The following is a 19,200-nucleotide window of genomic DNA, read 5'->3' on the forward strand; positions in this document are numbered from 1 at the left end:
CGGAAATAGAAATCAGATTCAAAATTGTAGTTTATTTTTGGTTTTGTACACCGGGAGTGATCGAAGATGAAAACTACAGCTCCCAACTTTAACATCATCACAAATTGTCTAGCGTGTAGAAGGTCACACGCGTTTTAGCGGAGTGACAGGAATGTTTTGGTTGTGTGTTAATAAGACTTAAAGCATGACTATTCTGCCACTAACAAGTAGGTACGTCAGATTATGATAACCATTACTTTTGTTTAAACACAGCATTGTTGTATTGTTGCCACTATGTTGAGGGGTCTTGCTAGGGTTTACAGTAGGTGTGGAGGTTTATGTCCTCTCACCAAATCAGCTCAAAGAAAACAGTTAACTTTACTACAATATTCTACAGCAACAGCAGGTAAGAATCTCTGTTTATAATATTTCAGTGTAACACCTGATCGATTCTTATTCTATTATTCTCTTTATTTAGAAAGAAAGAGGTTTTATCAAGATGTCAGTATATCACAGGGTGAAGGTAAGTGTTGTCTCATCTATTTTAACTATACACCCTCTTTTAACTTTTTTCTTTGCTTGATGATAAAACATTGTCTTCCCTTCTTGTGTATGTTTTATTTTCAGGTGGATTGTTTGAGATAAATCTAGACAGGAGGAAACTGAAGACTCCCGGAGGAAAGTTGTTCACAGCACCAAACGAAGCTTTGGCCATCGCTGTAGCTACTGAATGGGATGCACAAAGAGACACTCTGAAGTTCTATACGATGCATATGGTATAAGCTTATTTTAACTGGTATTATGAAAGTGCATTAGAAATATCTATCCCTTAATGTTTCCATTAGTCTCCAAGCTTTCTGCTAATTGCATTAGTATTCTGAACATGGAACATTTCTTTATCGATATAATCGCTCTTAGCTATTTTTGCACTTGATGTATACAGCATATATAAATGTGTAGTTGTATAGTTTTCGTATCTAAATAATTCTGTCCCTTATATTTTTTAAAGTGTTATCTTGGTGATATAATTTATTTATTTTTGGGCTGTTGACTAGGTTATTCTGTTTTGCTTTATTGTCCCACAGACTACATTGTGCAACACAGCCCTGGATAATCCTACCCAGCGCGATGAAGACCAAATGATCAATGGAGCTCTAAAATTTCTTGAAACTGACACAGTCTGGTAAGTTGCATCAATTAAATAAAATATATATACATTATATAATATTTTAATTGACAAATCATAACAAAGTCTTTTTATAGAGTCTCTAAAGTAGTTCCCAATGCAATGCACTCGATATTATCGAAAAAATCAAGAGCAAATGCAAGCTCAAGAGGCAGTATTTTAGCTAGTGGGTTTTCTGCAATTAAACTCCTAATATGTAAAATTAAAAACAAAAAAATCCCCAAAGTGTTAAAAAAAACCTGTTTCTGTGAATAAGGTAAGGATCTTGAGATGTCAGATCCTGGTTTTAACTTCCTGGTAACTTTACATTTTTATCAGTTCTTCATGAGAAAACACTCTCTTTGACATAAGTCATGACTGTTCACAATTCAACTAATAATTACAGAAAATAATAATAATGTAGAAATTTTGCGGACTGCTGCTCTATGGTCTTAACATGTTTGTTTCCTCTATAGTTCTGCCTGAAGTCATTTGTATGAAATGGTGAACCTTCTATTTCTGGTCTAGTTACAGAGTAGACGAGCCTCATGGTTTGGTGGAGCTTCAGAAGAATGAATGGGATCCGGTTCTTCACTGGATCGAAAACCGGTAAGAATTGTTTGTTATTGTTAAAGGAAAGAGTTGTTTCTAGTTAGTAATGATTTTCCTTCTTCAGGTATGATGTCAAAATAGGTTCTTCCCCAAGTATCATGGGTCCTGAGATCCCAGATCAAACCAAAGAAACATTCCGACAACACCTCAAATCCTACAATTTCTGGTCCCTAACAGGTCTTTACATCATTTACCATTCAAATGTTACAATGTAATTGTATAGTGGTTAATATTCTACAATATTTGTGTTCAAACATCAACAGGACTGGAGTATGTGATCACTCAACTCAAGTCTGTTGTGCTGTCGTTTGGGTTGATTGACAGACATCTAACAGTTGAGCAGGCTGTGCTGCTCTCACGGCTGGAGGAAGAGTATCAGGTAATATTTCACATCTTTTGGAAATGTCAGAAAAGCATGTATAGTGTATACAACTTGACACATAAGTGATTTTTCTGTTTAAAAAAAAGAAACGTATAGTACATCTGAAAATACATCCATGTGATGTGGATTGTATTTGGACTGTCTTAGGTTATTGAAATTAAATGATAGAAAATAAGAATCACTAAAATGCTATGGATTGAATTATACTAAATGTTTGTTTTTTCTAAAACAAATGTGTCAACATTAGTCATAAAGTAAGTCTAATTAATTTAAAAAAAAATTACATTTACGTTTCAATTTTGGAATTTGTGTGTAAATGTTGGAGAGTTCTCTATTTGTAGGCCATTTTATAGAGACATTACACAGTTTTTTTTTTTTTTTAAATTTGGAATGAATTGACAGTTTTAGAGTAACTGAAAACTGTTGTAATATTTGTGTAATATCAAGCAACAGTTATTATGAAATAATAATCTGATTTCCTATCTCAAGTTGGACAACACACCTGCACTTCCCACTTGAGATACTGAATGTTTATTTAAGTCACATAGACATGTTCTGTTGACAGTTATTCATATACCTGGTTATATAGAGCGTTTTGATTAACCCCCTTTTTTTTCACGTCTTAGATTCAGCATTGGGGCAACGTGGAGTGGGCTCATGACTACGACATGTATGAACTGAGGGCACGGACTGCTGCAGGAGTGCTCTTTGTTCATCTCTCTTCTGAGACTTCAACAGTCAAACGCAAACTTATGCAGGACTGAAAATGTGCATATAATCAATTATTCCGTATTAAGATGTTTTACAAATGTCTGTCAGTTACATAACTCATTTTTGTCAAAACAACCAGAGGATAAACTGAATAAGATGTTGTTTTCATTATAAATAGTAGCATTTCATGTTTGTCTCTTGTTAGGCATGAAGTTGATTGTCATTCCCTCTGTGAAAATCTGTGATTCAAATAAATTAATGGGGAATGATGTTTTTGTTTGATTCACCATACCTGCATATATATCCAGAAAACTAGATTAATCTCATATGTTGCTTTCTTTGCATAGTATTTCTGCAAGTCTGTTTAAATATTTGCTAAAATAAAAAATGAAGACGATAATGACAAAAGACACTGCTTTTGTGTCTTCTGGATAAAAAAATGATCACAATTCACTTGATGAAAAACAAACACATGTTAACAGATGGGGAAAGGCATTGCCCAACCGAAACTAAAAGTTTATTTATTAGACGATGGTTCTGTGTTACTCAAAACTAAGGCCATGAACTGGTCGTTTGTTGAGCAACTGCTAGGTGCATTTAAATAAGGTTGTCATTTCTCCTTTTCTATTTCCCTCCCTTACATTTTTCTTTACGCATCTGAATGTTTGAAAAATCCAACATTTAAATGCAGCTTTTCACAAACTTTTTCAGCTCCATTGGTATCAAAGTATACATTTTGTATTGTGTGTGGTGCTTTTTGCCTCTGTACTGTGTATCTGTACTTTCCTGATGGGGTGACTCCGATATACAGATTTCTGTGCGTTGTTTTTGTCATAGATATGTCATCTATGGATTGAGTTTAATGGCAATAAACACAAGTTAGAAATATACTAAACATGCTTTCTTTTTTCATTTATATATTGAAGTGCATTTAATTATCGTTACTTTTGAGTACATCTTTTTTTTTTTTTAATTAATACCCATTTTTACAGTACATTAGTTTTATTATTTTCACCAACCTTTTTATTTATGTACGACCAATGGACCTTGTAACCCAGTGACCAATCACATCCTAAGGACGAGCCTCTTCGACCAATCCTGGATATTTGTGGGCGGGGCTAAGCGGAGGCTCCTCCTACATGATCACCGTCATCATCATCATCTCTTCCATGGACTGACTTGTTTGTTGTCGAGCAAAGATGGAGTTCCTTTTAGGGAATCCTTACAGTACCCCTGTGGGTCATTGTATTGGTACGTACTGACACCTTTCACCGACAGCACTGCGTGCATATTTCTCAACATGTCAGGAAACTGCGTTTAATCTGAATGGAATGAATTTACGCATTGCTAGTCGTTAGCATGTTAGCTTCCTTAAGATAGTTAAGCATTAGCCGCCTAGCTAGCGCACAGTTAAGGTAACATCTGCTGTCATTAGGCTTTCCTGTCTTCCAACAAACGGAAAAGTACTTTTAATATTCCCCATGTTGGCTTCCCGTTCAAATTACACCTATTTACGATGATGTTGTGTTTCAGAAAGAGCCACTGATGGCTCCTTGCAAAATGAAGATTGGACTCTCAACATGGAAATATGTGACATTATAAATGAAACCGAGGATGGGTAAGTTAGAATACATGTTTATGTGTGTCGCTCGTGTGCATGATCTTTTTCACTCCACCCTTCTGTCAACACAGTGTGTGTTGAACAGCTGTTATTTTAGCTGTAAGCTTTAATGTCCAGGCGTCAACTTTTGGGTTTCTAAAATACATGCTTCTTATCTTGCTGCTCCATTTACCCTTGAACCAGTATCTAAGAGGTGGCGTGTGAAGTCCAGATCTTGTTTGATTAGTATGTTGTAAACCGTACAATGTGGACTAGCTCTCATACGTAGTCCCACTTTTTTTAGTAATCATATACCACTGATAAGACAATAACCGATGTGTGTTTGATTAAGGAAATGTGAAACTCGAGTTAAATATTACTAACTTGAAGTCTGTCTTATGCAACCGTCATGACAGTGAGAGAATCATTGATATGTTCCCTGGTCTGTGAGGCGTCTAAACAACAACTGTAGTGTTCGTCTTTAAATGTTAATTAATTGGACGACTGAACATTTAAATACAAACAATAGAATTTGTACATATTTTATGTCACATATTCAATAATCTACGTTTGAGTGTTGCTGTGGTGAACTCCATTATATTCTCTTTCATGTGTTGTTTACATTTTTCTTGCAGGCCAAAAGATGCCATGAGAGCAGTGAAAAAAAGACTGAATGGCAACAGGAACTATCGAGAAGTGATGTTGACTTTAACGGTAAACTTGTATGATTTATGTGTGTGTGTTGTCATCAGATGTTTACGAGTGTTAATATACACCCTCTCCCTGTTCCACAGGTCTTAGAAACGTGTGTGAAAAACTGTGGCCATCGCTTTCATGCACTGATCACAGCCAGAGACTTTGTTGATGGAGTACTTGTCAAAATAATCTCTCCTAAAAACAACCCGCCTACCATTGTTCAAGATAAAGTCCTCGCTCTTATCCAGGTAGGTTCTTAAATGTTGCCCATTTTTTTTTTCTCTGGCGTTAGAGTTCTCTATTTAAGAAGTTGAATTTGGCCGTGAAGCAGCTGAAGGGCTACAGGTGAAGTACAGTGTCTCCAGGGCTCATCAGCAAGCGGCTCAGGTTACCTGCCTTAGCTCAGGTAACTGTTCTGCACACAGGGCCCGCTCCTATTTCCCTCAGGGAAACCATGTGACTGAACTGTTTAACCATAGTAATGGCATTGCTCTGAGGGATTATTAAAATTGTTTTTTGTTTGTCTGGTGGATGATTTATGGTCTGTTTGTTTACCAGCTCCAGTTTCCAAAGCTTAGGAGGTAGTTTAATTTTAGGTATGTTAGTTTATTGTTCTTATTGACCGTTTCTTTAACACCCACATTTGTATGAGTTGCTGTTCTTGGTTATGTTGTCTCCGAAAATAGTAGTTGTGGTGCTGTTATTCAGTTTCTTTCATAGGTTGAATGTTAAATATTGTTTCCAACGACGTTATATTTGGGCTTAATTGGAGAAGACAGTCCCCTATGTAGAGGGATGTGTTGTAAGGGATTGAAATGTCTTATTTGTACATATTTATTCACATACACCAGTATGTCACAGAAAAACTCTCGGTTACCCTCCAGTTTTTGTTATTCAGGAATGTGTGGTTTTGTCTTGCGCATTTAAAAAAAAAAAAAAGGACAAGAGTGAGCAGATAAGAGACGCGCCCATTCATACTAATAAAATGTTGGACAAGCACCATGGTATTGCGGTCACATTCTTTTTAACAAATGATTAAAGATGTCAGTGCTGCAGCAGCCGCACCCTCTTTCCCTAATGAGAAATACATTTTGAATGTTTTTACCAAGCAAATTCACCCTTAAACCCTTTTCTTTGTTCATCATTTCTCCAGGCTTGGGCAGATGCATTCAGGAGCAGTCCAGATCTGACCGGAGTGGTTCAGGTGTATGAAGAACTGAAAAGAAAAGGCATTGAGTTCCCAACATCAGAACTGGAGACCTTGTCGCCGATACACACACCTCTGAGGGTATGAGATGCTTCAGCTTTATCCTTGAATACAAGTACAATAAATGTGTTTTTATGAAATTGATTATCTGCCATTGTTTTCTAGTCGGCATCTGCTCCAGAAGGAGACTCGACTCTATTTAAATACGCAACAACACCTCAGCCCGCCCCAGCTGTGGTCCCACCTGCCTACATCCCCCCGCAGGTCCCTAACATTGCTGCATCTGGGTCCATAAATCCTACACCTGAACAGGTAGGTCTTAAAACGCCTCAAAGATTCAGGATCATCTGAGATGCTGAAGTCTGTTTTAAGTGAGTATAAGGGATGCACCAATCCAACTTATTGTCCCCATACTCTTGGTTTTCTGTATCAACCGATAGATCTAATACCAGTTTGAAGTATACACTTTCTTGCCCTACTTTGAATTCAAAGCAACAATGACTACAAGTTGCTATTTATGTATTTAATGTGTTTAAATGTTTAACAGCCTTTTGAGAACATAAACAAAATACAGTCAAATTGTAAACTTGTTTAACCCTATAACCTGAAAAAAGCAAAGACAATCCGTGTAACATAATACTAACAACCTTGTAAGTGTCAGCTCTTTAAGTAAATGCAAACTATGCCAGAACGTAAATAAAACACTCTTATGGAATTAAGAATCATGTTTTGAAAAAAAAATGTTGTTCTTTTTGTGTAGATCTGCCAACTGCGCAGCGAGTTGGACATTGTGCGTGGAAATACCAAAGTCATGTCTGAGATGTTGACCGAGATGGTACCAGGACAGGAGGATTCTTCTGACTACGAACTACTTCAGGCAAGTTCCTTTAAAGCATCTACTGTTTATTTAAAAAGTGGCTGCATGTGATGGCCTTAACATGTAAACTCAGGCTTGTTCATCATTTAAGTGTTGACTTGCAGGAGCTGAACAGGACCTGCAGAGCCATGCAGCAGCGGATAGTTGAGCTCATCTCTTGTGTTTCCAATGAGTCAGTGACCGAGGAGCTGCTGCATGTCAACGATGACCTCAATAACATTTTCTTGCGCTATGAAAGGTCAATAAAAACAATATGACATATTTCATAGTTGGTGTATTTCAATTTTGACTCTTTTCCTTCAGGTATGAACGGTATAAATCTGGAAGGTCTACAAATCCGGGTGTCAACAATGGGGTGAGTGCAAAAAGACTTTTTTATAAATTCCTTTAAATAGTCGTTTGGTTTGAGTTCGACGTGTTGTTTTTTCATCGGCATCACATGTTGCTTTTTAACATTTGTCTAATGTGTTCCGCATGTTGTATTAAAATGCAGCTCACACACCTACATGCATTGTGTAATGAAACCCTTCCTAATCCAGGTCCTGTTTTTCTGGAGCATATGGTTTTCCCACTGAGCTGAACAAAAGTTTGATCAAAAGGTTTTTTTGAAACAAAGTTCTGGATTAAACCAGAAGATCGGAAAACCCTCTACATTCTACTCAGGCACACAAACCACTTTTTAATCACATTTTTGTTTTGGAATAAGTTTGCTTTCAAACATGTTTTAAATTTAAGTTGGTACTTTCTTTTTCTTGACTTTTTTTTCTTATGAACATCTGTTCATAATTACAAGATGGGTTTTCTACGACAACTTTTATTGGGGGAAGTGCTATATTTCATCACGTGAAAATGAGCAGTGATGTCATAGTTTTCTCATTAAGCAGTTAAAAATGTAACAACCTATTTCTTCAACCAGTTTAATTCTTTTTTTTTTTAAATGAGTGATTTTTTGGACGAGTAAGACACTGTATAATGGAGACCACAGTTTTACACTCCACACCCTTCTTTGGATATACCAGGCTCAAGAGAGTCATAAACATTTAAAATGAATAACAGCACATCAGGCATATCCTTGTGTTAAGACTTGTGTGTGTATATACATTTTGTACTTCTGGTAGTAGTTTGTAAGTTAATTTTGGGGTTTTCATTGTTAATGCATTCTCTGTCTTTCGTACTCGCCATCAAGTCCTTTCACTCGCATGCTAATGTTATTCACTGTCTTTTCCCTTTTCTGTTCTTTTCTACTATTTCTTTGGCTAGCTGAGACAGGCAAGTACAAAGAGCATCATCACCCCCTCCCAAATATTCCAGCTCCACCTGGGGATGTTTATATTTAGACCCTTAGGCCCACCACTAAATCATGATGACCCGATATCTGATCTTATAGAAAAACTATGTTTCTCTGCTGAAGTCAGCTGGTGGTATAAATAAAAACATCCTTGGATTTGAAATTGAATTAATACTGTTCAGTAAGCCACACATTGTTTCTTTGTAAAACAAGAATATTAATGGACCCTTGTAGACTCTTCTATAAAAAACGGGTTTGCAAGTATCTGATGAAACATAGATTGGATATATTGTGATGGTGAAGAATCAAGGATATATACTTTGTAGTACTTGACTCTGGTGTTGCAGAATTTACAGACCACGTGACTCTTGACGAAGTCGTAACCGATTTCATTTGTTTTAAAACCAAAATATGTCCAAACATCAACTTAAAAACCTGCTGGAGTCGAACTGTATCCTCTCGTCCTCAGTCATTGCCGGATCACAGGATTTCGTTGTTTCTAAAGCCGCAGAGGACGTAATGATTGCCATCCAGCAGCCAGAATACAAACCATAAAAGAACTGTGAAAAAACGATTTTATTTTTTATTAGAAACCTCCATCAATTCGGTACAAGAATTCGGGAGAAGGAGAAAAACATTGCAGTTTTCCTGTAGCTCAAACACTTGCTAATTTTCTAATATCAAATCCTTTCCCTTCAACCTCCTTACTGTTTTTCAAATCGTGGGCATCAATAATCTCTGTTCCTGATCTTATCTTAAACTCAATCTTTAAAGGTTACAATATTGACATGAACATTTTATCTTCTTTCATTTTGACTATTCGGCGGGCCACTTAAAATAATTTGCCTCCGGGCCTGGTGTTATGTGGTTTGATGGTTGTTGGTATTTGAAAAAAATATATATATATATCATTATTGATAATAAGTCTTCTCCGACTAAACATGCCCAAGTATGGAATGATCAACATGCCTGTACCATGACATGCATGTTGACTCATGATTTTCATCTTTCTCAATCACATGCATTCGTTTTATTGTTTGCTTCAGACCCTTTCAAGCTACACACAAGATTTTTATTTTACTCATGACGTTTAAGTAATGCTCTACCCTCGAGGTGTCAACATTTCTGTTTTTCATACCTCCTTCAGGTCTTGAGCGAGGCGACCGAGGATAACCTCATTGACCTCGGTCCTGCTTCCCCGGCAGTGGTCAGCAACACTGCACTAACAGGCGTCCCTTCTTCCCTCAAAGCGTCTGCTGGACGGCCCTCCTCCCCGGCAACCCTGGCCTCCCACTTAGCCGGTCTCGGTACGTGCACTTGAACCTTGTTCGAGAAAGACCACTGGCATTTCCAACTGGTTCTTTCTGATCTGTCCTGTGCTGTTTATTGTTGCCACTGAAAACGGACTCAATGTGTCGCCTTGTCCTTCAGACATGGGAGCAGACAGCGTGAGCAGCACCTTGAGCTCGCTGTCCAGCTGCAGACCCCCACCTGCCGAGGATGACTTTGATGTGTTTGCCCAGACCAGGACTGGCGCTCTGCCTGAACCAAATAAAACGTAAGTCGGCAATAAAAACCTTATCAGTATTATGTAAAAAGAAGTTTATAAGTCAGTTATTAAGTTTTAAATGAACACACAGAGAAACACATAGTTTTAACCAGGAAACGACCCAGTATTGCAATTTATTGGCATTCCTTCAACAGGAAATAAAATCGGTAACAAATAGAGGATTAAGTAACTAGAAGGTTAATTATTTATTGGTGGATTATGTAAAAAGGGACTGTGTGTGCGTCGTTTTTCCATTTTTATGTTGGCGAAGTTCCCTTCGCCAACATTTTTTGGTAGGTCAAAATGTCAACGTTAAATCGTGATTTGATACACCTTTATTCTTCCCTCATTGGGGACATTTGAGTAGTTACAGTAGAGAAGATGAAACATTGATGCACATTATGTTGACACATACGGTACACATACTAAAAATAATAAAATAATATAAATATAAATAATAAAAATGATGATAGAGTAATGATATCATACCAATCAGAAGATGAACACATTAATGAATCAAAGTATTCATTGGTAAACTGATCATACTCTGATCTGATAAATATAGACTTTAGATAAATGTTTATCAGTGCATTCCTATTTGACATTAAATCTACTTATGAAGCCATTTTCTGTAATCCCACACTCCTTAAGAAAACACTTGTACTTAAGGGATTCAATACGTCACTCTAATTATTAAGTCCTCAATTGCCATCAAAATGTCCTTTATTCAATTTTGAAAAGTAATGTAAAAGCATGTTAAGTAATATAATATTCTAAATTGTATTTTAATTGTACGATTTTTGGTTGATTGTTGAGTTGGTGTAAAATATAATTAAAAATGTTATTAAAAAAAAAGAAGCCTTTAACTCATCTCAAGGTGTAGTAACCCTGTATATGCTGACAAACAATAGTTAACCAAACCTTGTTGTTGCAGCGCTCCAGCAGCAGACCGTCAGGCTGTGGGAGACGGCCCCCCCACTCTGGACGTCGTTCAACCTACTGCAGGAACGGTGAGTGTGAAGTCCATAGAAGTTGGTGCGCGATAAATGTAACCATTAGTTGTGTGACCACGAGTGATGCAGTTAAAGAGCCGACCTCGTCACTATTATTTCAGTTTTGTTTAACCATCTAAATTCGTTTTGTTTATTTTTTGGATTTTTTTTTTTTTTGTGGCACTCGATGCCCGACCATTCACTTACACTCGTCTCTAGGCTGTGGAAGGCCAGGCCTCTGACATGGATGACATAGAGCAGTGGCTTAGTACAGATGTGGTGAGACCAATCATGATTTTTATTTCTCTCCTCTTGCCTCTTCCTTAACTTATAACACATTTTTTTCCGTCGTTTCAACCCATCAATGACTAACAGTGTGCTGTGGGCGTCTTGATGCTAACTTGAGTGAAACGAGTAATCATGGTCTGATGAAGCTTCATGAAGCAGTGTCATGTTGTTCAGAGGTCAGTAGGTAAAACTGATGGGATGTTTCATTAGTTGTTCTAAATAAAGGAAAATAATCCAGAGACCACCATCTAGTGGACTATGAAAATAATGACACTGTTTCATGAAGCTTCATCAGACAAACACTAGAAATGAGCATGAGTTGTTGAATAAGTCTTCTTGTATGTCATTTATGTGTTTAACATTATTACATCCAATTATGTATCACAATGTGGGATATATTTTGTATTTATTGCTTGATTAATTCCCCTTCCTATATTACTGTTTTGATTTTTCAATATTCCTCATTTGACAAATCTACGATACACATGTTAAAAAATGTCAAAAACAATAATAAAAAAAAAGGACATTTATAAACGACAATAGAGTAGTAAATGTGCATTTAATAGGGCTGAACGATTAATCGCTTTGGCGATATAATAGCGATGTTCAAAAATAGTTATTAAAGATGGTTAAAAAAAAAATATTATTATATCGCAGAGGTTGCTTGATTTTATTTAATGTTCATTTAATTTTCGAGCCGTGAAAATGAATTGCGAGCACAGCAAGCGGAGAGAGAAGCTTTAACCCGTTGATCAGTCATCAACAAACTATAGTGTTTTCAAAAACGTTACATCCTGACATCGGTTCGTACATTTGAATTCAGTCGCTCAATATTAAATTATTAAATTATATTACATTACATTTTTGTGTGTCTGCCGACATATCTGTCTGTGTGTGCGCGCTGCTCTCATCTCTACCTGTGCGCGCATGTGTGGAAATGCACTTAAACGCACAAGAAACTGCAAAAATATGCAGTAAGAAAAAGAAGAATACTGACTAGTGTTTTCTATTTTCATTACTCTGCACTGAAGTTAGTATGATTTATTATTGACTCATAAATACAAATGTGTGCATCACACTTTCAGCATGTTTTTACAGTAGTTTTTAGTATTTGCAGTGAATATGTTGTTTGTTTTCAGGTGTAATTAGAGTAACTAAATAAAAGGTTTGCTTAATTTGCCCTTATCATAAAAATGACTAATTAACTTTATCTTAACAATCAAAGAGAAATGCATTTTAATGTAAAGTTAATCATTTTTTGTATTAGATTAAAAAATGCAGAAAAATAGGAAATTAAAAAAAATAATCCCAATATTTCGGAAAATAATCGCAATTATATATATTTTGAATAATCAGTCAGTCCTAGCACATAATATATAATATATATATATATATATATTTTGTTTATTCCTTTTTACATCCCCATCATTCGGAGAAATCATTCTTGACATTGTATTTTTTATTGTTCAATTGTTTGTCTTCTTATTGACTTTGACGTTGTACTCATTATGTTAGAGACCACCAGTATATTCCATTATATTTGACATTTTTGTTTTTTGTAAATATATTCAAATACCTTGCATTCAAATCATATTATTATTTTCACACTGCAAATCTAAAGGATGAATTGTAAATCTTAAAACGGATTCGCCTGAATCAACTATTTCATGCTCTTTTACATGCATGTATTTCACTGATCACTTTGGTTTGATCATCTTAACTTGCTTTACACTTGAATCAATGCTACGGTGTTGGCTGGGGGTCTTTCTTTCCAGGCACAAGAATCATTTGTTTCTGTCACTCTGGAATGTTAAAACTAAAAATGTTTTGTTTCTTGAACAGAAAGGAGATGAAGGAGAAGAAGGTGTGACCAGTGAAGGTGAGACTAAGTTGTCTTTAAGATTATACAAAATACATTTCAATAGAACGACAAGGGCTGGGATTGTGGTGATAACTTTAGGAGTGCCTTGAAGAATGAGCTTTACTTTTCTGACCGACAGAGTTCGACAAGTTTCTGGAAGAGAGAGCCAAAGCTGCCGAGGGCGTTCCCAGTCTACCCACGCCCCCTAGTGGCAACCCCGGTGCATCGCAGGGAACTCCTAACCGCAAGAAGCAGGACAGACCTGAGGACGGTTTATTCGCCATGTAGACGACACTAACCAGCTGAACATCCTGACGACAGACACTCAAACGCATCCTCCTCATCACATTCTTCCTTTTCAATGAAATCTTTGATTTCTTTTCTTTTGTTCATTTGCTGCCCAAATTTGCACTTTTTCCTTCTTTGGGGAAATAGCGCCTCCTAGCTGCGATAGACTTCAGGATGCAGCTGACCATATTTTCAAGCGTCTGCCCGCCTGCCTCCCGAGGACTCCCCCCAAGCATGAGTGAACGCCAGACGTCTGGTTTCATCAGCAGTGACTCGGTTTAATTTTAGCATCATTAACTTAAAGCCTAAAACGAGCGTGATATACAGTATATATATATTTGTGTTTGTATCGTTTTTTCCTTCAGTTGAACTGTAAATCTTTAAATGACAAATGTCATGTGTGTATATTTATGCTCTGTATGTACGGACAAATGATTTATCGTAGATTTTGTTTAAAGAAAAGGGTTTTTGAGGAACTCTTGTTGCAGCTGCTTAATCAACAGGGACGACCTGCTGTATGTACCTGAGAAGGGACCGTTTCTAAAGATAATTTTAGACGTTAAAGAAGGGAATTTAAGTTTCCGTGTTTGGCATGATTGTGACTAACCTTTGAATATAGATTTCCTGATGCCGTCGTTTGATATTTACGGTTGTTTTGATGGGATTTTATCGCTGGAAGCTGCTTAATTTTTGTCTAATTCTGGTTTGAGTAAATATGCTGAAGGTGAACATAGATCTATTTTTGTGTTGTTGACTGAGCTGCCAGGCTGGGATGAGGATCCATCCATGTGTCTTGAACACACGCGTGATCGTTGTCATGATTCAATCAGTATTTGAATGGTTACAAAAAAAGCAAAGGGATGTAACAAGACTATCATTGTGTGTTTGTGTTGTTTATTTAGTGCGTCATCACAAAGTCACGGCACCATTTAACACGTTAAGAAGAACCTTTTCATGGCACAAGCTTCAGTGTCCCATGTTGTGTTTTCGTTGAATGGAGGAAAAAAAAAATATTCATGTAGTCGCTGTCATGTTGGATTCTGTGCCCACTGTCCCTGCAGAATAAACACTACACTCTATGGAAAGAAGGCGTTGCTTCTATTGTCACGACGGGAAGACTTCCTGTATCGATTCATCTCTCGTTACTCTTGTGTTGTTCGCTTTCTGCATGACGAATAAAACATTAGCAGCGTGTGGACCTCTCTTCTTTCTAAACACATGGAAGGAATTAAAACAAGGTTTTTTGATTCTGTGTTATAGTTTATTAAACAAAATTAATCTTCAAGCAATTATCTTGGAAAAAGCATCTTGACAAAGTATTAAATAATCTAAAATTATTCTGACAGAAAAGATATGGAAGTTAATCAGTTCCATCTGAATGTGGAATGGTTGAATTTAACATTTGAAATGTAAGACTTTAAGATATTTTTGATTAGAATTATGTTTTTTAATTGTTTTTAGTTGTAATTTTTTAATATTTGAGATCAGTCATTTCTTTATGAAAGGTCGATGTATTTGTTTCTTTTCTTTTTTTTAAAAATAATTAAATAAAAAATTCCAGAAGGAGTTAATATTTTCTATCATTATTATAATTTAATTGAATATAAAATGCTGATACAAAAGTGCCAATATTTTTGAATTTAAAAGGCTGTAGATTCAAATATTTCGGAATCTTATTATTTTAATTATTAGGATTGGAATATCATCATCTACATGTAGAAAAACAACTTTTTAAAAGTATTTTATTTTGAAATTCAATCATTTAAAACGTAAAAAAAATATTAACCTTTCAATATAGAAATTGTTTAGTTTAATTGTTCTTTAAAAAATGCTTTAAAAAATATAAAATTGCAATAAAATACTTCGAAAATATTGAACGTTCAAAATGTTTTCATTCAATACTTTTATAAACATATTCTTGAAACAAAGAAGTTGAACAGATTATAATCCAAATAGGAAAAAAGAAAATTAATTCACATGATTAGTTTTATGATTAAACTTCATTAGTGACGTCCAATTATATTTTTATATTTTAATTTCTTCTCCAACATGGTGTTCATGGTTCTTTTCCTCCATGTATCTGATTATGTTGTAGGAATATTCTTCAGCACAGCTTGTCTGAAGCATCACAACAGTTCTCTTGCCCCACATGGTCCATGTGGTTCGGTACCCTCCGAGCTGACCTGTAGTAAACCCTCCCTCGCACCCCGCCCTGCTCCTCCAGAGGCCCATGGGCCCCACACCAGGGGCTTCCCCATTGGTCCTCTTGGATCGCCTCATCTGGCAGCGTGGCCCCTCACGCTCGGCCTCTGCCAGTGGAGGGAACTTTTTTCCCGGTTAAAAACCAGAGCGAGGGGTGTGTCGGAGACCACAGGTCCACAGGAGCCCATCGACAACTGGAGCGGCTGCAGGAGGCTTCATGAGAAAGGTACTGGAGTTTATTTATTTGGATTCACATCAAGTGTTAATACCTGTTCTGTGGTTTTAAAAGTCATTGTTAATGGTAAATATAACAATTAAAAAAAGCTTTTTTCTGGACTTCTCACTGTTCCTGGAGAGGCGGGAATACACTGATTCTCTTTTTCTTTTCCTTTTCTTCTTTCTGTTTTCCATGTCCCTGAAGGAGTGATGACCCATCCATGTGTGTCCAGGCAGCCCCGCCTCGTGGCCGGATCCTCCATCTTCCATACTGGTGAAGACCCGTGTGTGTGTGTGTGTGTGTGTGTGTGTGTGTGTGTGTGTGTGTGTGTGTGTGTGTGGCCGGAGCTGTGGTGCATTGTAGTTGCATTGCATGTTCCGTTGATGCAGTGCAATGTTTCTGCTTCGCAGCACAGAACCGGGCCAGAACTCGTCAGAACAACAGCATCAATTCTTCCGTGTTCAAAACACTTCTTTATTTCTCTTAATTCAAGTCAAAATCAAGATCTATATTTTGACTCTATTTACTATAAATATGTCTTTTTAAGTCAATAGTACATTTTTCAACATTTTGTCATTAAAATGACTTAAATTCATTTATTCTATTGTTGTCTAACTTTGCAAATGCATCACTTTTAGAATGAAATAAAATCAAATACAAATGTTGAGATGTATGATAAGAACATTTATTGTGGATAATATGCATCTACTATGGATAAAAAATAACTGAATGTATGTTTCTTACATGCTTACAAATATTCTCTTTTTATGTATAACTACTTTTAATCAATAAACTTTATTGGAGTTTAGCTCTGCAAATGTATTTAGTCATATGTGTTCTCTCTAAAAGAATACAAATAATAAAAAGAAAGAAAGACGTAAAACTTCCTTTATGACTAAATGTATTTTTTGGTTTGCTTACAAAATGTATTTATGATTAATAAACAATAAAACAAAAATTTCCAACAATTGATTTTATTTTAATTTTTTAAAAATCATATCCATTTAAGAGTTGACCATGTATGTTCATGTGAGGTCAAGAGGTCAGATCACAAAACAATAATCATGGAAAAAGCTGGAAAACAAGATATAAAATAAATTCTAAATAAATATATTTAACCGTTGTTTTATCTCAGTTCACATTGACCCAGAGACAACACAAGGGATACCACAAATACATATGTTTTTGGGGCCTTCGGGTCACCTTGACCTTTAGATTTCAAAAGGGTTCAAATTATTCAGAGGGAAATGAATAGAAGAATTCTTTCATTTTTCATTTGCATTAAAAAAATGATTTAAATAGTGAAAAGTTTGATCTTTTTTTTTTTTTTAATATTCAAATTATTAAAATAAAAATACTTTCTCAATCAACCAATATTTTTTCCTCATACAATTTAATTTAAAAATAATATCATTTTAATTTTGTAACCTTAAGATTTATTTTTTTTAATTTGTAGCCTTTTTTTTAAACTTTTTATCTTTGAATCTGAAATGAAATAAAAACAGATAAAACTTTACAATATCTACAATATGAACATTCAATGTGGATATGTACAGTATATACCTTTTTTTCTGAAAAAATAAAATGTAAGTTTAATTTTTTTTAAAACTTCTCAAAATGTATCGTTAAAAAAAAGTATTTATTTTCTTGTCTTAAAACAATTCTATTTTGATTTATAATATTTCAAACAAAAGCTATTGATCAAGTGTTTTTCATGAATCAATACATGTTAGAGTCTGTGTTCATGTGGGGTCAAGAGGTCGGCTGTAACTCTGCAGCTGTGAGGGGGTTCCATGTTTATTAAATGACACATTTAAACAGATTTCTGAGTTGTTTTTCATTTGTATGTCATGAATGTCAAGCTGGTCTTTTGCTCCCACACCTCTGGTCCCCGAGGTGTTCAGCCCCCGTCGACTGGAAACAAATACAAAACACGTCCCTCAACGGCATTGATTGACATGCCGTGTTGATTTTCTCATTATCGAAACAAACGCCGGCTCGTGTGTCGCCGCCACACAAAGGGCAGCGACGAGTGTTTGTCACAGACCTCGGGCTGTTGCACGGATCTTCATTAACTCTCCGGGTCGAACGTGCAGGACCGAGTCTTTTGCTTCTTCCTCCTGGAGACCAGTTAGTGACAGAGATGTTAACTCCTGAATGATTGACATGTATGAAGGTAGATTTATAGCTGCGTAAAAAATATGTTTTTAATCATAAAAAAACATGTTTTCAATCATAAAATATGGGTTCAATTAGTGCAAAAATATAGTTAACATTTTTTTTTTCATTTAATCAGTTTTCTTTGATAAAATTATAGGTAAAACATCTATATTTTTATTATTCAGTCCCAAAAAAGTTGCCCCAAACAAAGCATCATTTTTCAATTGAGGTGACAAAAGTCTTTTTTTCCCCTTGAAACAAATAAAGTCTTTAAGTGTATTTTTTAATCTTATTTTTATTCAAGTGAAACATTTTTTAGTACTTTTAAACAAATCTCATAATAAAGAAACACATCTACCTTTATCGACATAAATATGTTTTATATTTTAATAAAAAAGTTCTTCATTTAAGTCAAACTGAATTACTTCATTAGCATTTTCATCATAAGAACACGGTTTTATTTTTTTTAAGTATTCATTGCGTATTGTGTCTTTATTTTAAATAAATATATTGATGACACTAGATGACACTGTAGAAGAAATTACAAGAAATGTTCCAAATAAAGGGGTTTATAATTGTGTGAATTCACCTTAGAATCAGGTCCAAAGATGGTCTTGATTTATAAGATCAGGTGAGTCAAACTTAATCACAATTTAATAGATAAACTGAACTACACGTCTGTGTTTAAAAAAATATCAAACAGGAAGTATGACCTTGATGATGCTTTATTTTATTTTGGAGGCTTGAATAATCTTAATCTTTCCCTAAAGAATGTATTTCCTTCAACACACTCTTTACTGTTATTAGAAGTCTGTATAATTGTAGACATGAACCATCTTTGTATGCTTATATTAAACATGTGAACGTCATAATATATCACAAAATTATCTTGAATCTATTACAAGCAAACCATCTGAGGGGCCACAGTCAGTGACTTGTCAGAGCCCGATTCTGTTGTTCGTCACCTTCATTAGAGCAATGGTCCAAAACCCCAGGTTCTAAGACCAGTACCAGTCTGTTAGAAATATGTTACACACAGAAATAATGATAAAAAAAGAATCCTGTTCTATTGATTATTAGTGTCTGAAAGGCCTTTATTGTGAAAAAAGATGGTATTTCTTTGAAG

At 35.6% G+C, this 19,200-nt stretch overlaps 2 protein-coding genes across 3 annotated transcripts; both read left to right on the forward strand.

Annotated features, from left to right (window-relative positions):
* The first annotated feature begins 118 nt into the window (after window positions 1–118).
* On the forward strand, window positions 119–3,119 carry atpaf2 (ATP synthase mitochondrial F1 complex assembly factor 2). Its single transcript, XM_087785014.1, has 8 exons — window positions 119–385; window positions 458–502; window positions 607–755; window positions 1,065–1,162; window positions 1,673–1,753; window positions 1,821–1,933; window positions 2,020–2,135; window positions 2,765–3,119. The coding sequence occupies exons 1-8, from the start codon at window positions 274–276 to the stop codon at window positions 2,900–2,902; spliced, it is 852 nt and encodes a 283-aa protein (XP_087641140.1). The 5' UTR covers window positions 119–273; the 3' UTR covers window positions 2,903–3,119.
* Window positions 3,120–3,972: 853 nt separating this feature from the next.
* On the forward strand, window positions 3,973–14,688 carry tom1l2b (target of myb1 like 2 membrane trafficking protein b). 2 transcript variants are annotated; one of them, XM_087785011.1, is made up of 15 exons: window positions 3,973–4,100; window positions 4,383–4,467; window positions 5,085–5,163; window positions 5,244–5,393; window positions 6,299–6,433; window positions 6,518–6,664; window positions 7,113–7,229; window positions 7,334–7,467; window positions 7,533–7,584; window positions 9,665–9,824; window positions 9,949–10,075; window positions 11,001–11,076; window positions 11,278–11,337; window positions 13,189–13,225; window positions 13,347–14,688. In XM_087785011.1, the coding sequence occupies exons 1-15, from the start codon at window positions 4,049–4,051 to the stop codon at window positions 13,493–13,495; spliced, it is 1,560 nt and encodes a 519-aa protein (XP_087641137.1). In that variant the 5' UTR covers window positions 3,973–4,048; the 3' UTR covers window positions 13,496–14,688. The 2 variants fall into 2 exon arrangements, with proteins under 2 accessions (XP_087641137.1, XP_087641138.1); XM_087785012.1 differs by lacking the exon at window positions 11,278–11,337.
* The last annotated feature ends 4,512 nt before the right edge of the window (window positions 14,689–19,200 follow it).

Source organism: Callionymus lyra, chromosome 2 (genome assembly GCF_982586985.1).
Source record: "Callionymus lyra chromosome 2, fCalLyr1.hap1.1, whole genome shotgun sequence".
Lineage (NCBI taxonomy): Eukaryota > Metazoa > Chordata > Actinopteri > Syngnathiformes > Callionymidae > Callionymus > Callionymus lyra.

Bases quoted from the DNA above. Each gene is read 5' to 3' on its own strand.
- atpaf2 (XM_087785014.1), top strand. From the start codon at position 274: ATGTTGAGGGGTCTTGCTAGGGTTTACAGTAGGTGTGGAGGTTTATGT. The intron at 1,163-1,672 runs GTAAGTTGCATC...TTTCTGGTCTAG, and splicing joins CTTGAAACTGACACAGTCTG to TTACAGAGTAGACGAGCCTC. The intron at 2,136-2,764 runs GTAATATTTCAC...TTCACGTCTTAG, and splicing joins GGCTGGAGGAAGAGTATCAG to ATTCAGCATTGGGGCAACGT.
- tom1l2b (XM_087785011.1), top strand. From the start codon at position 4,049: ATGGAGTTCCTTTTAGGGAATCCTTACAGTACCCCTGTGGGTCATTGT. The intron at 5,394-6,298 runs GTAGGTTCTTAA...TCATTTCTCCAG, and splicing joins AAGTCCTCGCTCTTATCCAG to GCTTGGGCAGATGCATTCAG. The intron at 11,077-11,277 runs GTGAGTGTGAAG...ACTCGTCTCTAG, and splicing joins TTCAACCTACTGCAGGAACG to GCTGTGGAAGGCCAGGCCTC.